The 19,195-nt window shown below is 33.8% G+C and overlaps 3 protein-coding genes across 8 annotated transcripts in view; all 3 read left to right on the top strand.

Annotated features, from left to right (window-relative positions):
- LOC136035390 (nitric oxide synthase 1-like) overlaps positions 1 to 9,220 on the top strand; it is a 31,914-nt gene extending 22,694 nt beyond the window's left edge. For all 4 annotated transcript variants that reach the window (XM_065717166.1, XM_065717168.1, XM_065717165.1 and 1 more), the window contains exon 3: positions 154 to 9,220. In XM_065717166.1, the coding sequence (XP_065573238.1) occupies positions 154 to 294 (141 nt within the window). In that variant the 3' untranslated portion in view covers positions 295 to 9,220. The remainder of the gene's footprint in view (positions 1 to 153) is intronic.
- Positions 9,221 to 9,774: 554 nt separating this feature from the next.
- LOC136035744 (nitric oxide synthase 1-like) lies at positions 9,775 to 18,526 on the top strand. Its single transcript, XM_065717714.1, has 6 exons — positions 9,775 to 10,015; positions 11,511 to 11,680; positions 12,739 to 12,949; positions 14,156 to 14,237; positions 16,523 to 16,638; positions 18,381 to 18,526. Exons 1-6 carry the CDS (start codon positions 9,775 to 9,777, stop codon positions 18,524 to 18,526), a joined length of 966 nt encoding a protein of 321 aa, XP_065573786.1.
- Positions 18,350 to 19,195, top strand: part of LOC136035389 (uncharacterized) — a 68,687-nt gene continuing 67,841 nt past the window's right edge. For 2 of the 3 annotated variants that reach the window (XM_065717163.1, XM_065717162.1), the window contains exon 1: positions 18,351 to 18,546. The gene's annotated coding sequence lies outside the window, so the exon portion shown is untranslated. Of the gene's footprint in view, positions 18,547 to 19,195 lie in introns of all 3 variants that reach the window. The other variant, XM_065717161.1, reaches the window with a different exon arrangement.

Here is a 19,195-nt window from a genome sequence, read left to right on the forward strand (position 1 = left end):
TGTCTGACTCGTAAAACCGAAACAAAAATAGATATAAACAGATTTTTATGCGTTTTTTGATGTTTTTTTTTGTGCATACATCCGAATGTGGATTTTTTCTTTTTTATTAGTTAATTATATTCTTTATTTATTCAATATTTATTTCTTTTATAGGCTTTGAATTGCCGTTCAACAATATGTACAGCAAATCATATGAACACCATTAAAGAAGTGAAACCCATTAGGACTGGAGACGCAGTTTTGGACGATGCTAAAAAGTTTATTGACGAGTTTTATGCTTCCATTGAAAAGTGAGTTTCTTTTTCTTTTTCGCAATGTAAATCATGTGTCATCTTTATACATGAAGATGACACATCTTTATAACTGAAAATATGCACAGGCTCAACCTTAGAAGGGACTAGATTGTTGGAAAGGATGAAGTTGAAAGTGTGAGCACTTTCTCCCTATTTTGTAGATATTCTAAGGGGGATCTGCCTTCTTTTTGCAGGTATGGCATATGAAATTCAGTTCCAGCCATAAGCTAGTTCAGGGTATTATTATTTTGTATCACTTCAAACTTGATTTCACTGGTGATGGTGAAAAAGATTGTATTTTTGGGTGCATAGCCTGTCCTCGTGAGTTACACTTGATATTTCCGACTTTCGGCCCTTGTTGATGTAACTTTAACTTCATGCATGAATTTTGACACTACTTTATAATATCCTACGTTTGCTTACGTATTCATAGACTAAATGAGCCAATTATATAATAGATTAATCTTTATTTTTGCTAATGCATAAATTACTATTTTATAATTCCATGTGCATCGTTTTCTGCATAAGTAAATTTTTAATGTTTTGGTGTTGGAAGAATCTGTATAATATATATAGTAGGAATAATAATTATACATGGTAAATTTTATTTTTTCATGTTGCCATATACCATCTTTCCATTTATATTCTTAAACCTTGTACATGATTTTGACGTCACGTTATAACGTCGTACATTCACTTAATTACAGACAAAATTAGCCAATTATAAAATAGGATCCTTGTTTTTCTTAATGCTAAGATTAATCTTTTATAATCTAATTTACATCGGCTTCTATATGCGTAAATAATGTTTTCAGTGTACGAAAATCTACACAGTATAAACATATTAGAACTAGTAGTTGAACCTGGCGAACTTTTTTTTATGTTGTTGTATGTCATTTTGTCATGCGTAATCTTAGATATAGTACCGTATGCCTAGCACGAGTTCTTCAATGAAACTGTTGAGCATTTAAAAGATCATTTTGAGCATTGGGGCTCTGTATGAGGGATCGGCAGTTTTTCTAATACAAGCCACACATCACGAACCATAAAAAACCATTGGGAACAGAGCAATATCAATCATAAATATGACATTTTCTCTGCTATAAAACTTGGAACTATCGGTGGCTTGGAGATATTGTCTGTGATTTGGTAACTTGATAAACTATAACTCTGATTTTAACTTCCTAGGTCTATAGTTTCCACAGACCTCGAGTTTGCATGTGAGACTGTACGTATGTCCACGCTCGTCCAACTCTCAGGTTGTAGTGGATTAAAAAGAATTTTCCAGAGAGGTAGGGGGGTCGAAATGCGAAAAAGAGTATTTTTAGGCTACTATATTGTGACATTCAGGGTGTGGGGGAAGCAGAGGTTTTGAGACTTCGAACCATTGTTACGGGGAGGCACCCTACCCCCCTTTTTTTCTATTTAATGCTTTTTTTCTGGTCCAAAAATGAGAGAAAGTAACTTTAGGAGAAACTTTAAGATATGGATATGAACTGTCTAATTGACTTGTGTTACATGTGCTGTAGGACATTTTATTAGCTATTAATCAAGCGTTGTTGATTGCAAACTATCTTTTGCTAGGCTGTAAACGCTCGGAGTTGTGCTTCCCACTTGGTGGTTTCTTTCACAAACGTTTGTGAGCTGTGGAATGTAGATGTTAATGATGTGCATAGTTTTTTTTCTTCACCCTCATATTCTCTATTTCCTATTACCTTAGCTTAGCGGGTTGTTCTTCTTCATCATGTGGCATATAAGCCAAACAAAACACTACACGTCTATAACCAATTAGTCTATAACCCTCATATTCTCTATTTCCTATTACCTTAGCTTAGCGGGTTGTTCTTCTTCATCATGTGTCATATAAGCCAAACAAAACACTACACGTCTATAACCAATTAGGTTTTTCAGAATTATTGTGACTACATCTATTGAACTTTACTTGGATAGTTTTCAATTATTAGTCTGGGCGCCAGGAAAATGTGAAACATACCTTGACGGGATGGGACAAGTATGATAATTAGACCCCCCCCCCTCCTGCTAAGCCGACCATGCTGATTCGAAAATTATCAAGGGCACTTGCTTGCAATGGGTGAAACACTCCAAAACTTGATATTTTATTATACTTTTGGTGTTTCATGCAAGAAAATGCATTTTCTGCGAAGTTTGAGGTGCAGTTTTCCGCTCAAGTACGAGATAGAAATGCCTAGAGGCCATAGAATGTCTTCATAGCAAACTAACACGATTAGTTAAAAAAATGGCAGCAATAATGCAGGTAAAGAAACTAAACAAAGTCAGAATTAACACTATTTATTTATTTTTCACTTTCCCAAATTCATAATGTTTTTTTCTTAGTATCCCTCCATTTCAAGTCGCGCACAATTATTCCTCGTCTGAATCAGCCTCGGCCTCGCAGCACTTCCCACAACAAGAGCACAAAATATCGCAACTTCTGTCTGCGCATGGACATTTTTATCCACAAGATTTACACTTGGAATATGGCGAAGTTTTCTGAATAGTGGATGGCCAAGCCGTAAGGGTTGATTTAATGTGTACTATGCATCTGTTCTTCATCTCCCGTCCAAAAATAAGCGAAGAAAGATACGAGGGGCGAGGCATAAGGACCTGCAGCATAATGGGCCATTGGTAAATGCACCGTTTCGCATGTAAGGCAAAGAAGCCGTCGGTTTGAAGCAGGTTCTTCAGCGTTTTCCGGCGAAGGGAACAAGTGAAAGGAAGTCATTCAAACCCAAAAATTCCTGTAGGTTTCTGTGTGAAGCGATCAAAATCTCACAATACAGCTTCATAATATCTTCCTCAGGCTCAACTACTCGGTCGATTTCTTCCAAAATCATTTGAGCAAGAGCAGATATTCGAGGTAACCACGGCACGACTGCTCTAAGGATCGTCTTCTTTTCTTTGAAGAAAATGAAGCTCAAAATATCACAACCGGTGAAACAGTGCAAAAACGCAATTGAATTCACTATAGGCGGTGGGAGTCTATCTTGAAGTTTAGTGATTGAAATGACTTTGTCCTGCAAACAAACCAACCCATTAGGAGTGGTCTTATAAGACCCCGTCCTGGTACAGAACCCCGTGTGCAAACACATTAGGAGTGCAAAAACGCAATTGAATTCACTAGAGACGACGGGAGTCTATTTGCAAGTTTAGTGATTGAAATGACTTTGTCCTGCAAGCAAACCAACACATTAGGAGTGGTCTTATAAGACCCCGTGTGAAGAGTGACACGGATATCTGCTTCTTCATGTATGCTCCTCAGTTCAATGGCAAATCTCTCGCAGTTGACAGTCTGGATACCTGGAAGCAGGTCAACTACTTCAGTTCTATCTGCAAATCCTCCTCTTTGGTACTCTGGAAAACATGCATTCGATAAGCTTTACTTTACTTTGATTAATTTTACTTTAATTTCAACTTTAGTTTTAATTTTTTTTCAATTTAAATTTTAATATAGTTTTAACTTTGTTTACTTGAAGTTTTACTTTCTTAACTCACTTTAATTGCTTTACTTTAAAGCTTTGCTTTAATTACCCACAATTGTATTTGTCAATAATATGTCTGCTCACAATTTGGTTAATTTGGAATTTAGGACCTTCATGAGATAGCTAAGAAATAAAAATACCATTCAATTCAGAGTTCAATACTATATCTAAATATTAACGATCATTTCCTCTTGAAATTCCTTGAAGAAATTTAGTATAAAGTTGGAGATTGTTAGTTGACCCTGTAGTGAAGGATACAGAGGCCCTGCTAATAGAACCCGAATTTACAGTAAAAAGTTATTTGTTTGTATCCTATTTCTACTAGACAGTATCTGATTATTGACTGAATGATCATTGCCCAATTAAGCGAATAATATTCAATAAAAAAACAAGTTGTTATTATCAGGGGAACCTAAACTGTACCTATACCAAATTTAGAAGATATATCACTGATGGGACTCCGTACATCCTCTAGATTCTATTAATCAGTCTTTCGGGGGAGACGAAGGGATTTGGGGTCAGGCTATAGGGTTGTGGGTGGGGTGGCCTAGACCCCAAATTCCCAGAAAGCTGAAGATTAAAACGAAATCAGGCTTTCCAAATTCTGGTAACTGAAAATTCCAGAATTTTCTGAATTATGTGAAATGATTATTGTATTCAGATAAAGGATTAAATTATGAATCACATGGTCTGTTTATTTCATATCTATCTCATTATGGCCTGACTGGATGCAATCCATGTAGTGGATAGGAAAATCCTTTCCACTGAGGTTCATGACCAACTTTGTGTCAGTTCTGATTCCTGGTGAGCAAGTGCCAAAAATACAGCTATTGGTTTGCCAGTCATAATGGTTTGGACATGGATCAAGAGAGCAAAAGAAAACTGACATTATATGGGCCTTAAGCATAGAGAATTCTAATTTCAGGTTCAGAGGAATACCCTTTCACTCAAGACTTTTTGGATAATAGAAAAATTACTCAATGAGACCAAGTGATGACATGCAAAAAAGGCCTTACTCACAAGTAACATCATATGCTATGCAACCTCCACTTAATTAACCAAAAACTATCGCCAGGAACTTCTTTCTCCACTTCTGTTGTATTGACTCGGTCTTGATACTAAAGCAACAGCAGTCAAAACAAAACCAATCTTGCTTTTTTCTTCTAAAGAACACCGGAAAATGACGTGTGAAACCGGCGTTTGCGGCTTTTGCTCGCTAGATAACGATTTTCGGGAAATCTGAAGTTCAGATCCAAATTTAAAAGACTTCCCCCTTGTTTTAAAGGGTAGTTTTTGTTTTCGGTATCAGCATTTTTTTAGGTTATGTTTTGGTATGTGTTTCATAATAACCCCATTCCGTCGTGCACCCTTCTTGAAATAAGCGTGATAGCCAAGCGTGGCGTCCTGACTATATCTTCATTTTTGGAATAATAAATGCATGCTCTTGGAGTGGTAATTAGCCCATAATGGAGATGGAGTTCTGCCTCTCTGATCTTCTGTATAATTTTTCTGGTGATGGTACATGGCTCCTATACCGTTGCTATACATGTCCGCGCCTCTCCCAGCAACTTTCCAAGATTATAGGTGGCTTCTTGAAAATGATGCAGATTAGCCTCCAAAATTCTAGTCCTTTGGCATATATGCTGGCATCATTATAAAATATGTTTTGAAGCTCCCTCAAAAAGATGTTTTAACAGTGTTAAAACCTCATTCCAAATGGGAGACGGTAGTCCCGCTCCTGTATTTTCCCAGTCAGATCTTCATCAGTTGCCAAATGTTGTTCGATTTGTTTTCCTTCTTTAATGTGAGTCTTTCTTAGGCCAATTTCTCCTTGAGAAATGAAACTGATTTTATGCCACCAACACCCTCGACAGCTTCTCCAGTTATCCTACTTTTGCATAGTCGATGGAGAAATGTCTCATCAGGGTTATGTATCCTAGGGCTAAGGCTAAGCATCTCTCTCCTGAGTTATTCACCTCCTCCTTGACCGACGATGCCATCTTTGCATCTTTCCTTGGTTATATTCCTTATAAAAGGGTCAAAAGTTTTTGGAATTATAAATGCATGCTCTTGGAGTGGTAATTATGACCGTCAGCACAGGTCATAATATCGCACTTGCGACTGGGCGGGTACATAAAACTCATTTATAGAAAAAAGCTGATATTGTAGCCATGACAACTGAAGATTTTATATCGAAGGTTAACTTGGGCGTCTGTTCATTCGCATTATTATTATTTGATATTATTTGTCTCTTATTTATAGTTTATCGTAGATGAGACACATTAACACTGACAATGCAATGTTTTATCAAACAAATCCTAATTCGTAAAATACCAATGAACAATAGTTGGGGTGGGATAACATACACGTTGCTTTAAGATTTTTTTTCACCCTCCTTGGAGGGGAGAGTGCTGTGAAAAAACCTCAATAAAGGAATTTCGGTCTCTCCCAAACGCAAAGTTTTCAGTCATCTGTATTCAAACATATCATATACCGAAAAAAAGATCCAATACTAAATCATTCCTAATAAATTTTATCTTTGCAATTTTTACGATATATCAAAAATCTTTACAATATTTGTGTTTTTTTTACCAATAAAACTGATTTGTTTAATCTTGAAGAAATTTTCATGTCGCCCCAGAAATGACTTAATATATCCAAGGGACTAAGATCAAACAATTCTTGGAAGCAAACTGTAGTTAAGGAGTGACGCGGCTCAATAGTAACAGAAAGTCTAAAAAACGGAATTTTGATACCGATAGATACATCAAAAGAATTAAATTTGTATGCTCATTTCAAATATGTAAGTTTCATCAAGTTTGGTCTTACCCATAAAAAGTTACGAGCCTTAGAAAATTTACCTCATTTTCGAAAAAAGGAGAAACACCCCCTTTAAAAGCCATAGAATCTTAATACAAATCACACCGTCAGATTCACCGTATCAGACACCCCTGCTAAAGTATTTTTCTTTTTACTTTCAAAAGAGCTATTTATTCTAATTAAACGGCCTTTGTGATTCAGGGGTCATTCTTAAACAGTTGGAACAAAATTCCAATTTTATTGTAAAGAACGAGGTATTGACGAGGGTGAACCTCTTCATATGCGTAATAATTTTTGTTCGTTTTAAGTTTTAATGTTGCTACTTACTTTCAGTTGATGAAACTTGTTTTTTTATGTAATGATAATCTGGGACCATTGGTTCGAGATGATTACCAATGGGAAGACAAAAAAAAAAATAAATATAAAAACACTTCTGTGTCCATGTACACAAAACGTAATTTTGTATTTTACACATTAGAACTTGAAGTATCTACTTGCCCTTTTGTTGGTGTTTTTCGCTTTTTCTGAAGATCAGGTAAATTTTTTCAGGCTCTTGAGGTTTTTGGGTATCCTGAAACTTGATGAATATTGCATATTTAGGATCACTAAAAAAATCAAAATTTTTCTACGTATGTACCACTGTCAAAACTACTATTTTCGAGTCTCGGTTACTATTAGCATGCGCTCCATATTCACTTACTGTTCGTTGCCACGAACTTTTTGAAATCAGCACCTTTTTTTTACAATATTTGCATTCTCCAGTGAATGATTGACCACACGAATGAACAAAGTGCATTCCAATAAAATACATAAGAAAAGGATTTCTTAGGATTTTATAAACATGAAAGAATGAAAGTCCTAAAAAAACCTAATGTAAACTTTTCTAAGGAAAATTGTTTTGGCCCTATTATGGTTTCGGTACTGCTATTATCATGGACACATATTCTACTGTTGGGTTTTTAATTTTCAAATTATTTTTTCTTACGTCCAATAGTCTGACGCCCAGCTGTGTCAAACATTCCACCAATATGTAATCTGTTATGCAGTAAAAACCAGTCACATCTATCTCGCTAAATTTTTGCCTTTTATTTTAATTTGATACTTACCACTCTACCAGAGGTGGTTTTAGCGGGACAGATGAGGCACTTGCCCCGGGCGAAAAAATTTTGGGGGGTGTAAACTTTCAAATGAATGATATAAGAGTTACAAAGATTTTGCGATTTTAAAAATTTCATTTTAATTGAAATAAAGTAAAGGGCGCGGTTGGCAGTGGACATAAAGAAATTGAATCCGAAATTTTTATTTGCCCATGTAAAGTAAGAAAAGTCAGATTTAAATAAATAAAAATTTCGTTGATCAATTTTGTTGCTAATAAGTAGCAATTTTGTTAGAATTTGTGCTGCAAGGTTTTGCAGAAAGGGAGAATTCTAATCAGGGTTTTTCCCCAGGCGCAAGAGGGGCCAGGACTGCCACTACAATTATTGATCGCGTTCGAATATATTAGAGTGAACAGAGACGTTCAGAATTATCTTTTATTTATGTTATTGCAAAGAATGCAATTTTGATGAAAAATAGGGTGTGATTTTCGTAACTTTAATAAATAAAATTTACAACTTTTTTTTGACATGTTTTAATTCACAAAAAGATACATAGTAGTAAATCTAAATATGTGTGAACAGTGGGCAAATTGCTTAACCTGTGACCCTTTTATAAGAGCTATGTGGGGTCTTGTTATCCCCAAAGGTATATCTATAGGGGACTAAGGTATAGAAATGATTTCATTGTTAGAAAACAAAACTTTTTTGAATTTTACACCCATCTAGGATTTATTTTTATCTTAAAAGGATAGGATTAAGGGCTGGATGGCGTTATTACTGATCTGCTATGTGGGTGTCTATGCGTGAGTTGGCTGTTTGTTGAGGATTTTAAACATACTTTTTTACATTTAGGTATTTTAGCTAGCTTCCAGGTCCCCCTCACTTACTTTGAAGCGAGTATCACCTGCTCAGCCGAAAGGGGTGTCATGAAGGGGCTACCTTCACTCATTGTCGCCAGGTTTTGCTAAAACTACCATTATCAGCTAAAATTGTTCATGGCATGTACATTCACGTCTCTTTTACAGGAATATCAATCGATGAAAATGAAGGGGGGATTGTAAAGTTTTTTTTCTATTTTGTTAGAATATACAGAAAAAATAGTATCTATCAAAGTCTAGGGTGGAGGTAAGACGCTATTGTTTTATTAATTTCTTGCTTAAAATAACAAAAACTGTGTTTTCAGAATCTATTGGGTAATCGCCTCTCCCATTTTATTGACTCCACTGGCTTCATCTTGTCCTTCTCTTTGAACAAATTCTAATGGTGCTATATCTAATAATTCCAGTATGATAATATGGAAGTTGTAAGTTAATCTCTTCAGAAGAAATAACTCCTTTTGATTTAACTTTTTGTCCGTTCAAATGATCAACATCTTCTCCTTTCATAGGCTTGTTAACAAACACAAATTATTTTAAAACCGTTTTCAAATAGTTGATAAATTAAGCGACTAAGCTACAATACATTAAGCTAATTTCCTTTTTTCAAGACGTTTTGGTGGAGCTCAAGACCCCCCCCCCCCAAAAAAAAAAAAAATAAAAAAAAAATAAATGTCTTCTTTCACATCTGATTTCGAGTAAAACACAAATGAACATAGGATTTGTGACATTCAAAGAAAAACATTAATTTATGTTCTTAAATAGAAACTTTCTGGAGATTGGGTGAAATAGAGGAAGCGCATTGGAGCTGGTAAGACTTTCGCCTGAAATTACGCTGTAAAAATGTTGAAGTTGTGCCCTTTGGTTGTTATTCTTTACAGCACAAATTTTGTCTGAACAAAATGTGTAAGGGAAATCATTACCGCCGTTTTTGCACAAGGAGGATCAGAGATCCTGACTATCTCCGTGGAATTCCATAAATGAATAAAAACTGAAATGAGAAATGAAAAAAGGGTTTGAGACTTGGAACCATTGTTTCAGGGAGGCACCCCTGCTCTTCTTTTCTGTCCAATGTTCGCAAGTATAGCGATGAATTACCCTAATTTCAAATCTTCTTTGTGTTGAAAAGTTGTCATTAGCAGATCGTTATTCAAATAATATATGGCTGTTTTGTGTACCTGACTGCTGTATGCACACCTCATACAAGCGATTGTTACCAAAAAGGAGTCCATGCACGGTTCAAATCAGATTATCTTGGCAAGATTTGTGCTTGAATAACCCTGTCTCGTTCGAGCCTGGTGATCATCTTGGGATACTTTCAGAAAATGCAGATGAAATGGTATCGAAGGTAATTCAGAAGCTAAATCCTATCCCAAGTCTTGAACAGACTCACCGTTTGATGATACAGAAGGAAATGTTGACTATTGCTGGTAATATTTCCTAATTAATGCTTGTACTTCGGCTTTATTCCATTATGTTATTTTATTAATTGTAATGTTGTTACCACAAAGCCTAGGTAAGTGGGGCAAGGGCTGTCTAGTGTTGTAAATAGTCGGGCTGGCTTGTTAAGGATAAATTTTATTTTTGTTTTATTATTTTTATTTTTTTTTTTACAAAAACAGAACTTGTTATTGTCTGATTTGGGTAACTTAATTTTACGTTATTTTTTTATATGGTGTCTTGTCTGGTGCTTGCTGGCACGGCTAATGTTTTTTTTTCAATTTGGGAGGGGAGTGTATAGATCTTCAGCATCCAAATATTTACATTTTCGTTGCATTTGTTGTAATTAGCATTATTTTCACAAAATAATTCTGTTTCTGTGTTTTTTCTCGAATTAATGCTCTCTTATCTAAGGCAAAATCCTTGTATTTTATGTAGACATGGAACAACCAAAAAAATTTGAATTTGCTGTCGTGACAAGACGAATCTAGAAATAGAAATGAGGCAAACATGGGATTTTGTGATATTGAGGAAAAAGAAATAAAAATCAAGATTTTTTTTTTTTTTTTTGTATACTAAGAACATGCCTGGCCGTTTCCAATAAACAAAGCTATGAGAAGATTAATTGCACGAGCAGGCAGTCCATGAACTACTGATGGACATAAAAAAAAAAGAAAAAGAAAACGATCAGCAAAACGAGAAAGGAGCAACTGAGAGAAAATGTAGAGCGAATATGTGTATTTAGTTATTATAGTAAAATGGCATGGAGACTGTGGCTTATAAATAAACACCTTTACTTTGTTGTGGCTTATACATCAATTAAAAAAAGAAAAAAAATGTTTTTTTTTGTAATATCAGCGTTTGTGGTGTACCTAATTTGTGCTTCAGTATTAGATTGTTATTATTTTAATTTTTACTGAAAATACTAAAAAAGATCGTTTTTTAATGAAATCCACCAGGGGATTGGATTCGAGTCTTCTCCAATTGATGGCCATGCTTTACACATCAAACTATTATGAATGTGGTTATGTATGACTTGAAACATAACCTCTAGTTGTTTTATTAACCTTAATTTATGAATGAAGACCCAATAGATGTGTTTACTCTCAAGAGCTTAAGGAAGCCAATTATTTTAATCTCTAAAAAAAGAAAAGATACGCATTTGGGCTTTACAGTCCCGATAGAGCTGATCTTCATGTCTTGGCCCTTGAGCCAAGGAGACAAGTGGGGTGTTGGGGGGGGGACAACTATCCTCGATTTTGCATACCTTTCCTGTATGTATTCCTCATTTTTCTCCATGAACCCATCTAGAGCTGGGTCGATTCTGTATGAGATTACAGAGTCAACTAGTAGTAATTCAATCGGGTTGTTAAGTCAGTGCCTTTGTACAGCCTTTTGTTTTATCTATAGTGATATTACATGTTTGTTCTTGGATTCTTGACTTTACTTTATACTTCTTTTTTTTTTTTTTTTTTTTTATTTCAGGCCCAAGGAAAGAATGGGTTTGTTATGAAAATCTACCTCCTGCTACAGTCTTTGACTGGTTCAAAAAGTTTTTGGATATTACAACTCCCCCGACCCAATCGCTTCTGTATGATCTTGCTACCTACGCTACAGATCCAAAAGAAAAAGAAGGCTTGGACATGCTCTCACAGGTGCTTTTTTACTCTCAAATTGTATAGCTATTAAGTTTTGATTATTCAAATGATGAGGTAGTCTCACTTCAAACTTTCGTGTCTTATTTTTTTTTTCCACCGGGTTTTTTCTTCTTACATTTTTGCATTCTCAGTTTTTTATTTTATTTGAAGTGGGAAAAAAAGGAATATTTGTTCAATCTAGGTTTCTTTTCAGGAAATTTTAGTAACCTGTACTTTAAGAGAGTCTAAGCTTTAGAGATATGCCGTGGCACTGTATCCTCGATTTTTTGCAATTTTAATTCTGACCGATATATCTGTGCTGATTAGACTTTTTATTTAATTTATGAAGAAGAATAGTGTCTTTGAATGCTTGATCCCTATATGGGTTTCCTTACTTGCTTTGTATTATATTTTTAGTCTCTATTATTATGATAGTAGTCTGTATAGAGACTACTATTTAAAAACTTTTGAAGCCCTGCTACTACATTATTAATTCTATAACTTGCACCTTTAAGCCATTCTTTGTGCACCTTTAGGCTATCTAGGGAAAAATATCTTTTCATGAATGATATTACAATAACTTAAGCCAACTTTGTGATGCAAAATAAAATATGACTCGAATTCTGTTTCAAATATAACACCTCGCTGGCTGTCGTGGATGAACTCTTGTCAGAGCGTAGCATTAAAAGAAATAAGGCAACAATTTTTGAATTAATTCCAATCTTACAATTGATAGTGAAAATTAGAACACGGAATGCCCTCGAGCAAGGGAGCTGAGGAGGCAAAAAAAATGTTTGATTTTCGTTCACTTGTAAAATTGAAGGACTAGAATCAAAAGCTAAGAGTTGAAAGTGATAAGAGTTGGTGATGTAGCTGTATTTCTTATTTAACGTATCGGAAATAACTTACCTGGGTATATCATGCAAATTGATTCAAGACGCTAAGCTGTACGGCCGCCATATATACTTTACTTTTTTCTAATTGCTTTCGGTGCACAGCTAAAAAAAAAGTAATGCTATTTCTTAGGATTTGAAATGTGTTGCCAAATTAACAGTTTTGCGTACAATTTATTTCAGGATGTGGGGAGGTATGAGCAGTGGAAGCATTCCAAATGGCCAACCGTACTGAGCTTCCTTGAAGAATTTTCATCACTGAGTATCCCCGCTGAAGCTCTCATCATTAAACTCCCCTTAATGAAGCCACGCTTTTATTCTATATCTTCCTGTTTGCTGAGTTCGCCAACCTGTGTGGATCTAACAGTTGGGGCTGTCAAATTTATTACTGAGGGTGAGCAATTTCATCATTGAAATAGAGTGAAATTCAGTGTTCAATAAGGCGAAACGCGTAAAAAAAAATAAGAAGAAAAATACGTACCGGATTATGGACTCAATTATTTAAGTTACTAAAGATAAAACCTATTGATCGGATAAGATTTCTAACCATTAAAACCTATTTATTTATTTTTTTTGCCTATACTAAACCCGCTATCTTGTAAATAATCAATTCGTACATTCCTTTTTGGAAGAAACAGGCTTGGGTCACTTAGGTGGCGTTCTCTATAAATGCTCTAAAATATTTATGATTAGAGCTATAATTGTAAATTTATTGTAAAATGATCAAGCACGCATACCCAACTTTATATATATATAAGAAAAATTCTAGACAAAAAACTAAACCGTCTGCTAAATTAGCTTTTTGATAGCCCTCTCAAATAGCCCTTTTTTCATTCAAAAGGTAGCTCTGGCCTTTGGGCCTCGAAAATTCCGCTCGCTTTGCTCGGGCTTTCGGCCTTCTTGAATGAATTAGAGTCAATTTGATGTAAATTCTATGAATTTTTTCTTTCTACTTTGTTGAAAACAAAAACTGACCAGTCCATGTTGCTTGTAGTGTTAGTTAGATGATTAATGGTCACTTCATTTGAAATGGACAACATTAATAATTTATGATTACGCACAGTTTCAATTGATAAGATGTAATAATAAAGTTTTATAGACAAGCTTAAACAATGACCTTAATTTCAAGATATAATTTAATTCCCTATAAATCACTCTAATAAGTCTAGAATGCTCAAGTTCGGATATAGAAAACATAGTATATTTCCATAGTACGCGTTGATTAATTTCACACACCTTCTTGTTTACCTTCCCCAGATTTCTCATGTGGAGTTGAGTTGACTCTGGCCAAGCTCATAGAATGATGCCAATTACACATATGAATTCAATGTCGGATATGCATCCAGTTCTATTTCCCAATAACGATTATTCTATTGTCGATTCCGTTTTATTGTGAACAATAACGCAAAATCTCAAAAGTTTTAGCAGTGGAGGTAATCAAACTTTTTTCCATTAGAAATTCCTTTAGAACTCTTTTTTTTCTATGGTTGGACCTCATCCCTGAAATGAGTTGCCTCCTTCTTGAAATGACATTTTTGTTACGTCTTAACGCCTGGGCCAAGAAATGTTTCTCTTTTTTTATTACAATTTTTTTTTCCAGATGGTTCATCTCGAAATGGTCTCTGTTCAATGTACCTGAATCAAGCTACTATTGGAACAACCGTAAACGCCTTCTTCAGGAGGTTTGTGTCTATAATATTTATTGTGTTCTACTATAAAGTTTCATGTCATCGGTATTTTGAGAAATCCAACTTTTATCTTTACATTTTATGCTGTCAATTGATCAAGCAAAACTGTATCTATTAAGTCAAACCTGTAGACAAGGGAAGGGAGGTTGTCTTCCATGGAAATTGTCCAAGGACTATTCTTACTACAATCATGGTAATTCTAAGAAGTGAACATCAATGAATGCAAAAATGTGAATTCATTGGTTTAGTGATGAGCTTTGTCTCAATTTTGGAGCACAATTTTTGGCATATACTTCCCTGAACGTATATTGCAGTTTCTTAATGTCTAACATTTGCAAATAGACTGTTTCGGTTCCTTGGTTAAACTCTAAAACAAGTCTTGAGCCAATATTATTGGTAATCAGTAAAACTTTGAGCTAAAGTTATTCTATTATGGAATAATATAAACTTTGGCTTTTAATGGGTTCAAGTTCGATTTTATTGCTTTTACTGGAGGATTTGAACAGCTTTTTGATGTACTTTATGTTTTTTCTTCTTGTACTTTTAAGTGAGACTGAATAGTATACAGAAGATACCATGACTTAAGTGCTACGTGGACCTTCGATATGCCATCTCCATCATCGGTCTCGTCTTTCTGGTCGTACTTTTGCTCAGTTTTTGATACTCATTTCTCGCTATTGGTTTGCTCCCTCTGTCTCTTCCTTTTTCCCCTGTGAGTCTTTTATATATATATATATGTATTATATATTCTTACGCTAGATTCCGCTTACTCCGTAACGCTTATTATACGTAATAGAATATATATTCTTACGCTAGATTCTTACTCCATGACCAGTAAGATTAAAAATTATTTACCACTTTACTCTCTTGCTATAAAGACGAATGTTGAAAAAAGTCGAATATCTGCGTTTACACGGAAAACTTCTACGTATTTTCGAATTTGTTTATTCTGAGGGTATATTTTCTATTACGGATCGTTTATTCGGAGGGTGTATATCGGATCGTATATTCTATTATGCTAGATTACGCTTATTATATATATATATTATATATATATATATATATATATATATATATATATATATATATATATATATATATATATATATATATATATATATATATATATATATATATATATATATATATATATATATATAATATATATATATATATATATATATATATATATATATATATATATATATATATATATATATTATATATATATATATATATATATATATATATATATATATATATATATATATATATATATATATATATATATATATATATATATATAAATATATATATATACATATATATATATAATGTATTACTCAATATCTAGGGTGAAAAAATCTAGCCGCCTAAATCCGTTGGGATCATGGGATCAATACTAGCTGAAAAGCAATCCTTTTTGTAAAATTCAGGAAGTTCATTATAACAGTGATTGATTTCTTGTGGGTTGATGCAAAATTTTGCAGACCCAGAATCTTTGAATGAGCAATCAATAAATTTTGAAATTTCTATAAAGCCTTTCACGCTTGATAGTAGCTTGAATCTTTTATCTCTATCCTGCATTTTCTATTTTCTTTATATTTTTTTTTTGCATTTTTTATTTTGCATTTTTTTATTTCTTTATAGTGTGCATATGATAATTGCGATGACCTTAAACGATGAAAATAATGGCTACATACTTTTTGCGTTACCCACCTAATGTTCGATTTGTTTAAGTGTGAAAGGTTACACGTAACGTAACTTCGCCAGTTAGCATGGCCTATTACATACGCAATGTGAAAGTTACTTTACGGAGAAAATTTCTTCCGTAACAAATGTTATGTAAAGTAGGCTCAAACTCAACTTAGACTTTCAGTTTATTAAAGTTTATGTTGCATTAGGTAAAAGTCAATATAGCAGCAACAAAATTGAATTTCTTGATGAACAAGTGATTAACTGTGAAGGCAATATTTTATAAACTTTACCCTGAAAGCCTTTCATGCTTTATGCTAGCTTCAATCTCTATCTCTATTACACATTCAAATTTTTGAACAGTTAATTTGTGATGATTTAGACGATGATTGGGGTGATTTTATAAAACTTGTATAAAATTGAAAGGTTGTACTTATTGTGACACTTGACAGAGAAAATTACGTACTTAGTGTTGAAGCAACTTAAAACACCGAATAGAAACGATTCTTACTGTTAACTGACTAGAGCTAGCCAAAGTTTTTTATATAAAAAAAACACAATAAATATTGTTTCTTGTTTTTTAGTGAGCCTCGATTTCATTTGCCAGAAAATCCAACTGTACCGATTATAATGGTAGGACCGGGTACAGGCATCGCACCATTCAGGTCTTTCTGGATGCATCGGGCAGAACTGATGAAAGGTAATTTTATGTAATCTAACAGCTATGATCGAATATCGAGAGCCTTGATAAAATCAGAAGAACTTCAGGAATGGTTTCAGAAAGAGGCTGTGAAATGTCGAAATCCAAAAAAAAAGCAACCAAAAATATGTTTGTTTTTTTTCATCTTATTTTTGGAAATCATTTTACTTTATTTATTATTATATTGTTTTTCTTAATACTTTTTGACCTTTCCCATTGTCTTTATGAATTACTTGTGAAAAAATCTGGTGTCCGTTGTTGGCTAATATTGTTTTGTTTTTGTTTTTCGATTTACTTGCCTTGAAGAAGTTGTCAGCCTTTGGCTCGGTGTCAGTTTATGAATTATATACTAACGTTATTTCTTACTTTTTTCAAGAAAAATTATTAAATAGTTTTAGTTAATAACCATAGGCTATTCCCCAGCTATATCAAGCTGTGAAGTCAGAGAAACTGTACAATATCTCCTATTAGATTGGTCCAGACTTAGCAGACAAGGTGTTGTCTGTTATTGTCATTATTAATTTTTTTTTCATCCAATCCAAGCTGTTTGGGCTTAATTTTAATATTCAATGTTTGGGTCAAAGCCTCACACCTCAAATTGGCCCAAAGTCCCCTTTCTAGATAAATTAAGAAACGGGACCACAAATATGTGGTCCTCTACTAAAGCACCATAAATATTTCGTTTTGTTCTACGTTTTGATGTGGCTCTTTACTTTCATTTGAAATAACTTGTGTTTCTATGTAACAGCTGTCATGGAATTAGTTCCAGGTTCAAATAATTCCAACATTGCAGTAAGATCCGATAACTCCTGTTTCTATCTGAATCTCAAATTGGCAGATTCTATAAATTGAAGTGAAAACATTTTAGTGAAAACTGGACTGTCCCTTGAATGACAAGCTCAGCATCATTAAATGAAATGTCTTATCTTTACTTTTGGAATTTTTAAACTGAACCAAGCCTTCCTAAGGGGGCTGAATCTGCCCCATGGGGATACAGCTCCTCTAGTCTAGCCTCCATCTTACAACGAGCTTTCATCTTACTACACATTTTTTGTTGTTTTTTTTTGTTTTTTTTTTATTCGGTTAGATAGTAGTATCATCGATCCTTTGGTACCTATTCTTACTTTGGTGAGTGTAATTCATTGGCTATGGTGTATGTGAGTGTCCCGGTCGTCATTTATATTCCCTGTGTCCCGGCTTTTAGTTTTCTTTTTCTCCTTTATTTTTCAGTTTTTTTCCTTTTTTTAGTTTTTTTTATTAGTTTTTTTTTTCTTTTTAGTTTTTTTTAGTTTTTTTTCTTTTTTAGTTTTTAGTTTTTTACTTTTTTTTATTTTTTAGCTTTTTTAGTTTTTTTAGTATTTCTTTTTAGTTTTTTTGTAGTTTTTACCTTTTTTAGTTTTTCTTCTTCTTTAGTATTAATGCTAAAGCCAAGGTTCGAACCTGGAACCTCTCGGACCTAGAACCTGGAACATAACGACATATAACGAACATATAACGAACATAATTAGAGATTGGTCATAATAGGAATGTTTTCTATTTTTCTTATTTAAAAGAGTTCAAATTTGTTACGTACGTGGTCTCCCAGTATCAAGTACTTTCATGTATTCAAGTATTCACGAAATCCTCAGTATTCACTATGGACGACATCCAGTTTTTTTTTTTTTTTTTTTTTTTTTTTTTTTTTTTTTTTTTTTTTTTTTTTTTTTTTAAGAGAATCAGTGTCTAATAGTTTTTTTTCGTAGGTAGAAGTTTGGGAAGGGCTAGTAACCGTTTTGCTGTTCCCATTACTGGTGATTTCAGCATATCTCACAGAGAAGAGAGGCTGTCCTTGCTTAAACCAAACCAAAACGAAAACCTTAAACCAAAACGGAAATCAAATCATAGATGAACCAAGTCTTCAGCAATCAGGTGAGGTTATGTTGATTCTGATATTTTACTCCATGTTTGTAGCATGGCTGTGGCTAACAGAAGGAATAACAGGTAATTGCTCTCGCTTATGACTGTGCTGTTACCGGTGTATCTGTTTCTGAATTTTACAGTAGTCTGTTGCTTATAGAGGAACATGCTAATGGAATTTCAAATAATTCTATTTAAATGGTTTACTTTCTGAATTCTTAGTGCTAAATAATTCAATTAATTTCAAGCACAAATTATACTTTAAATAGGAAACAGTTTGTTTTTTTTATGTCAAGATTTCTGGCGACTTGATGATAGACCTGCAGTTTTAGTGGTACTCGTGTATTTGCCCAAACACACTCAAGAAGTTTGCTTTGTTTGACCTGATCAAAACCGGTTTTTCACACCCATTTAGTTATAAATAGCTTATTCTTTCGTCAAATAAACTACGCTGCAGGAATATTTTAATTAAATATTTATTATATAGAGGTGGTTGGCTTAGGTTAGGTATTTAATATAATGTGTTCTAGGCAGCCTGCTTTCTATAATTCTTTGTTGTAGTTTCCATAGCTTTGTTACTAAATTACTATATTTTCATCTTATTTTGGTATATTTCATTATTGATAACCTAACTTCACTTCTTGAGTGTGTTAAGGATAAT

This window comes from Artemia franciscana, chromosome 14 (assembly GCF_032884065.1).
Source record: "Artemia franciscana chromosome 14, ASM3288406v1, whole genome shotgun sequence".
Classification (NCBI taxonomy): domain Eukaryota; kingdom Metazoa; phylum Arthropoda; class Branchiopoda; order Anostraca; family Artemiidae; genus Artemia; species Artemia franciscana.

What these genes read in the sequence shown, in the direction of transcription:
- LOC136035744 (XM_065717714.1), top strand. Translation starts at nt 9,775, where the DNA reads ATGCACACCTCATACAAGCGATTGTTACCAAAAAGGAGTCCATGCACG. An exon ending in GTAAACGCCTTCTTCAGGAG is followed by an intron (nt 14,238 to 16,522) that starts GTTTGTGTCTAT and finishes CTTGTTTTTTAG; the next exon opens with TGAGCCTCGATTTCATTTGC. An exon ending in TCGGGCAGAACTGATGAAAG is followed by an intron (nt 16,639 to 18,380) that starts GTAATTTTATGT and finishes TTTTTTTCGTAG; the next exon opens with GTAGAAGTTTGGGAAGGGCT.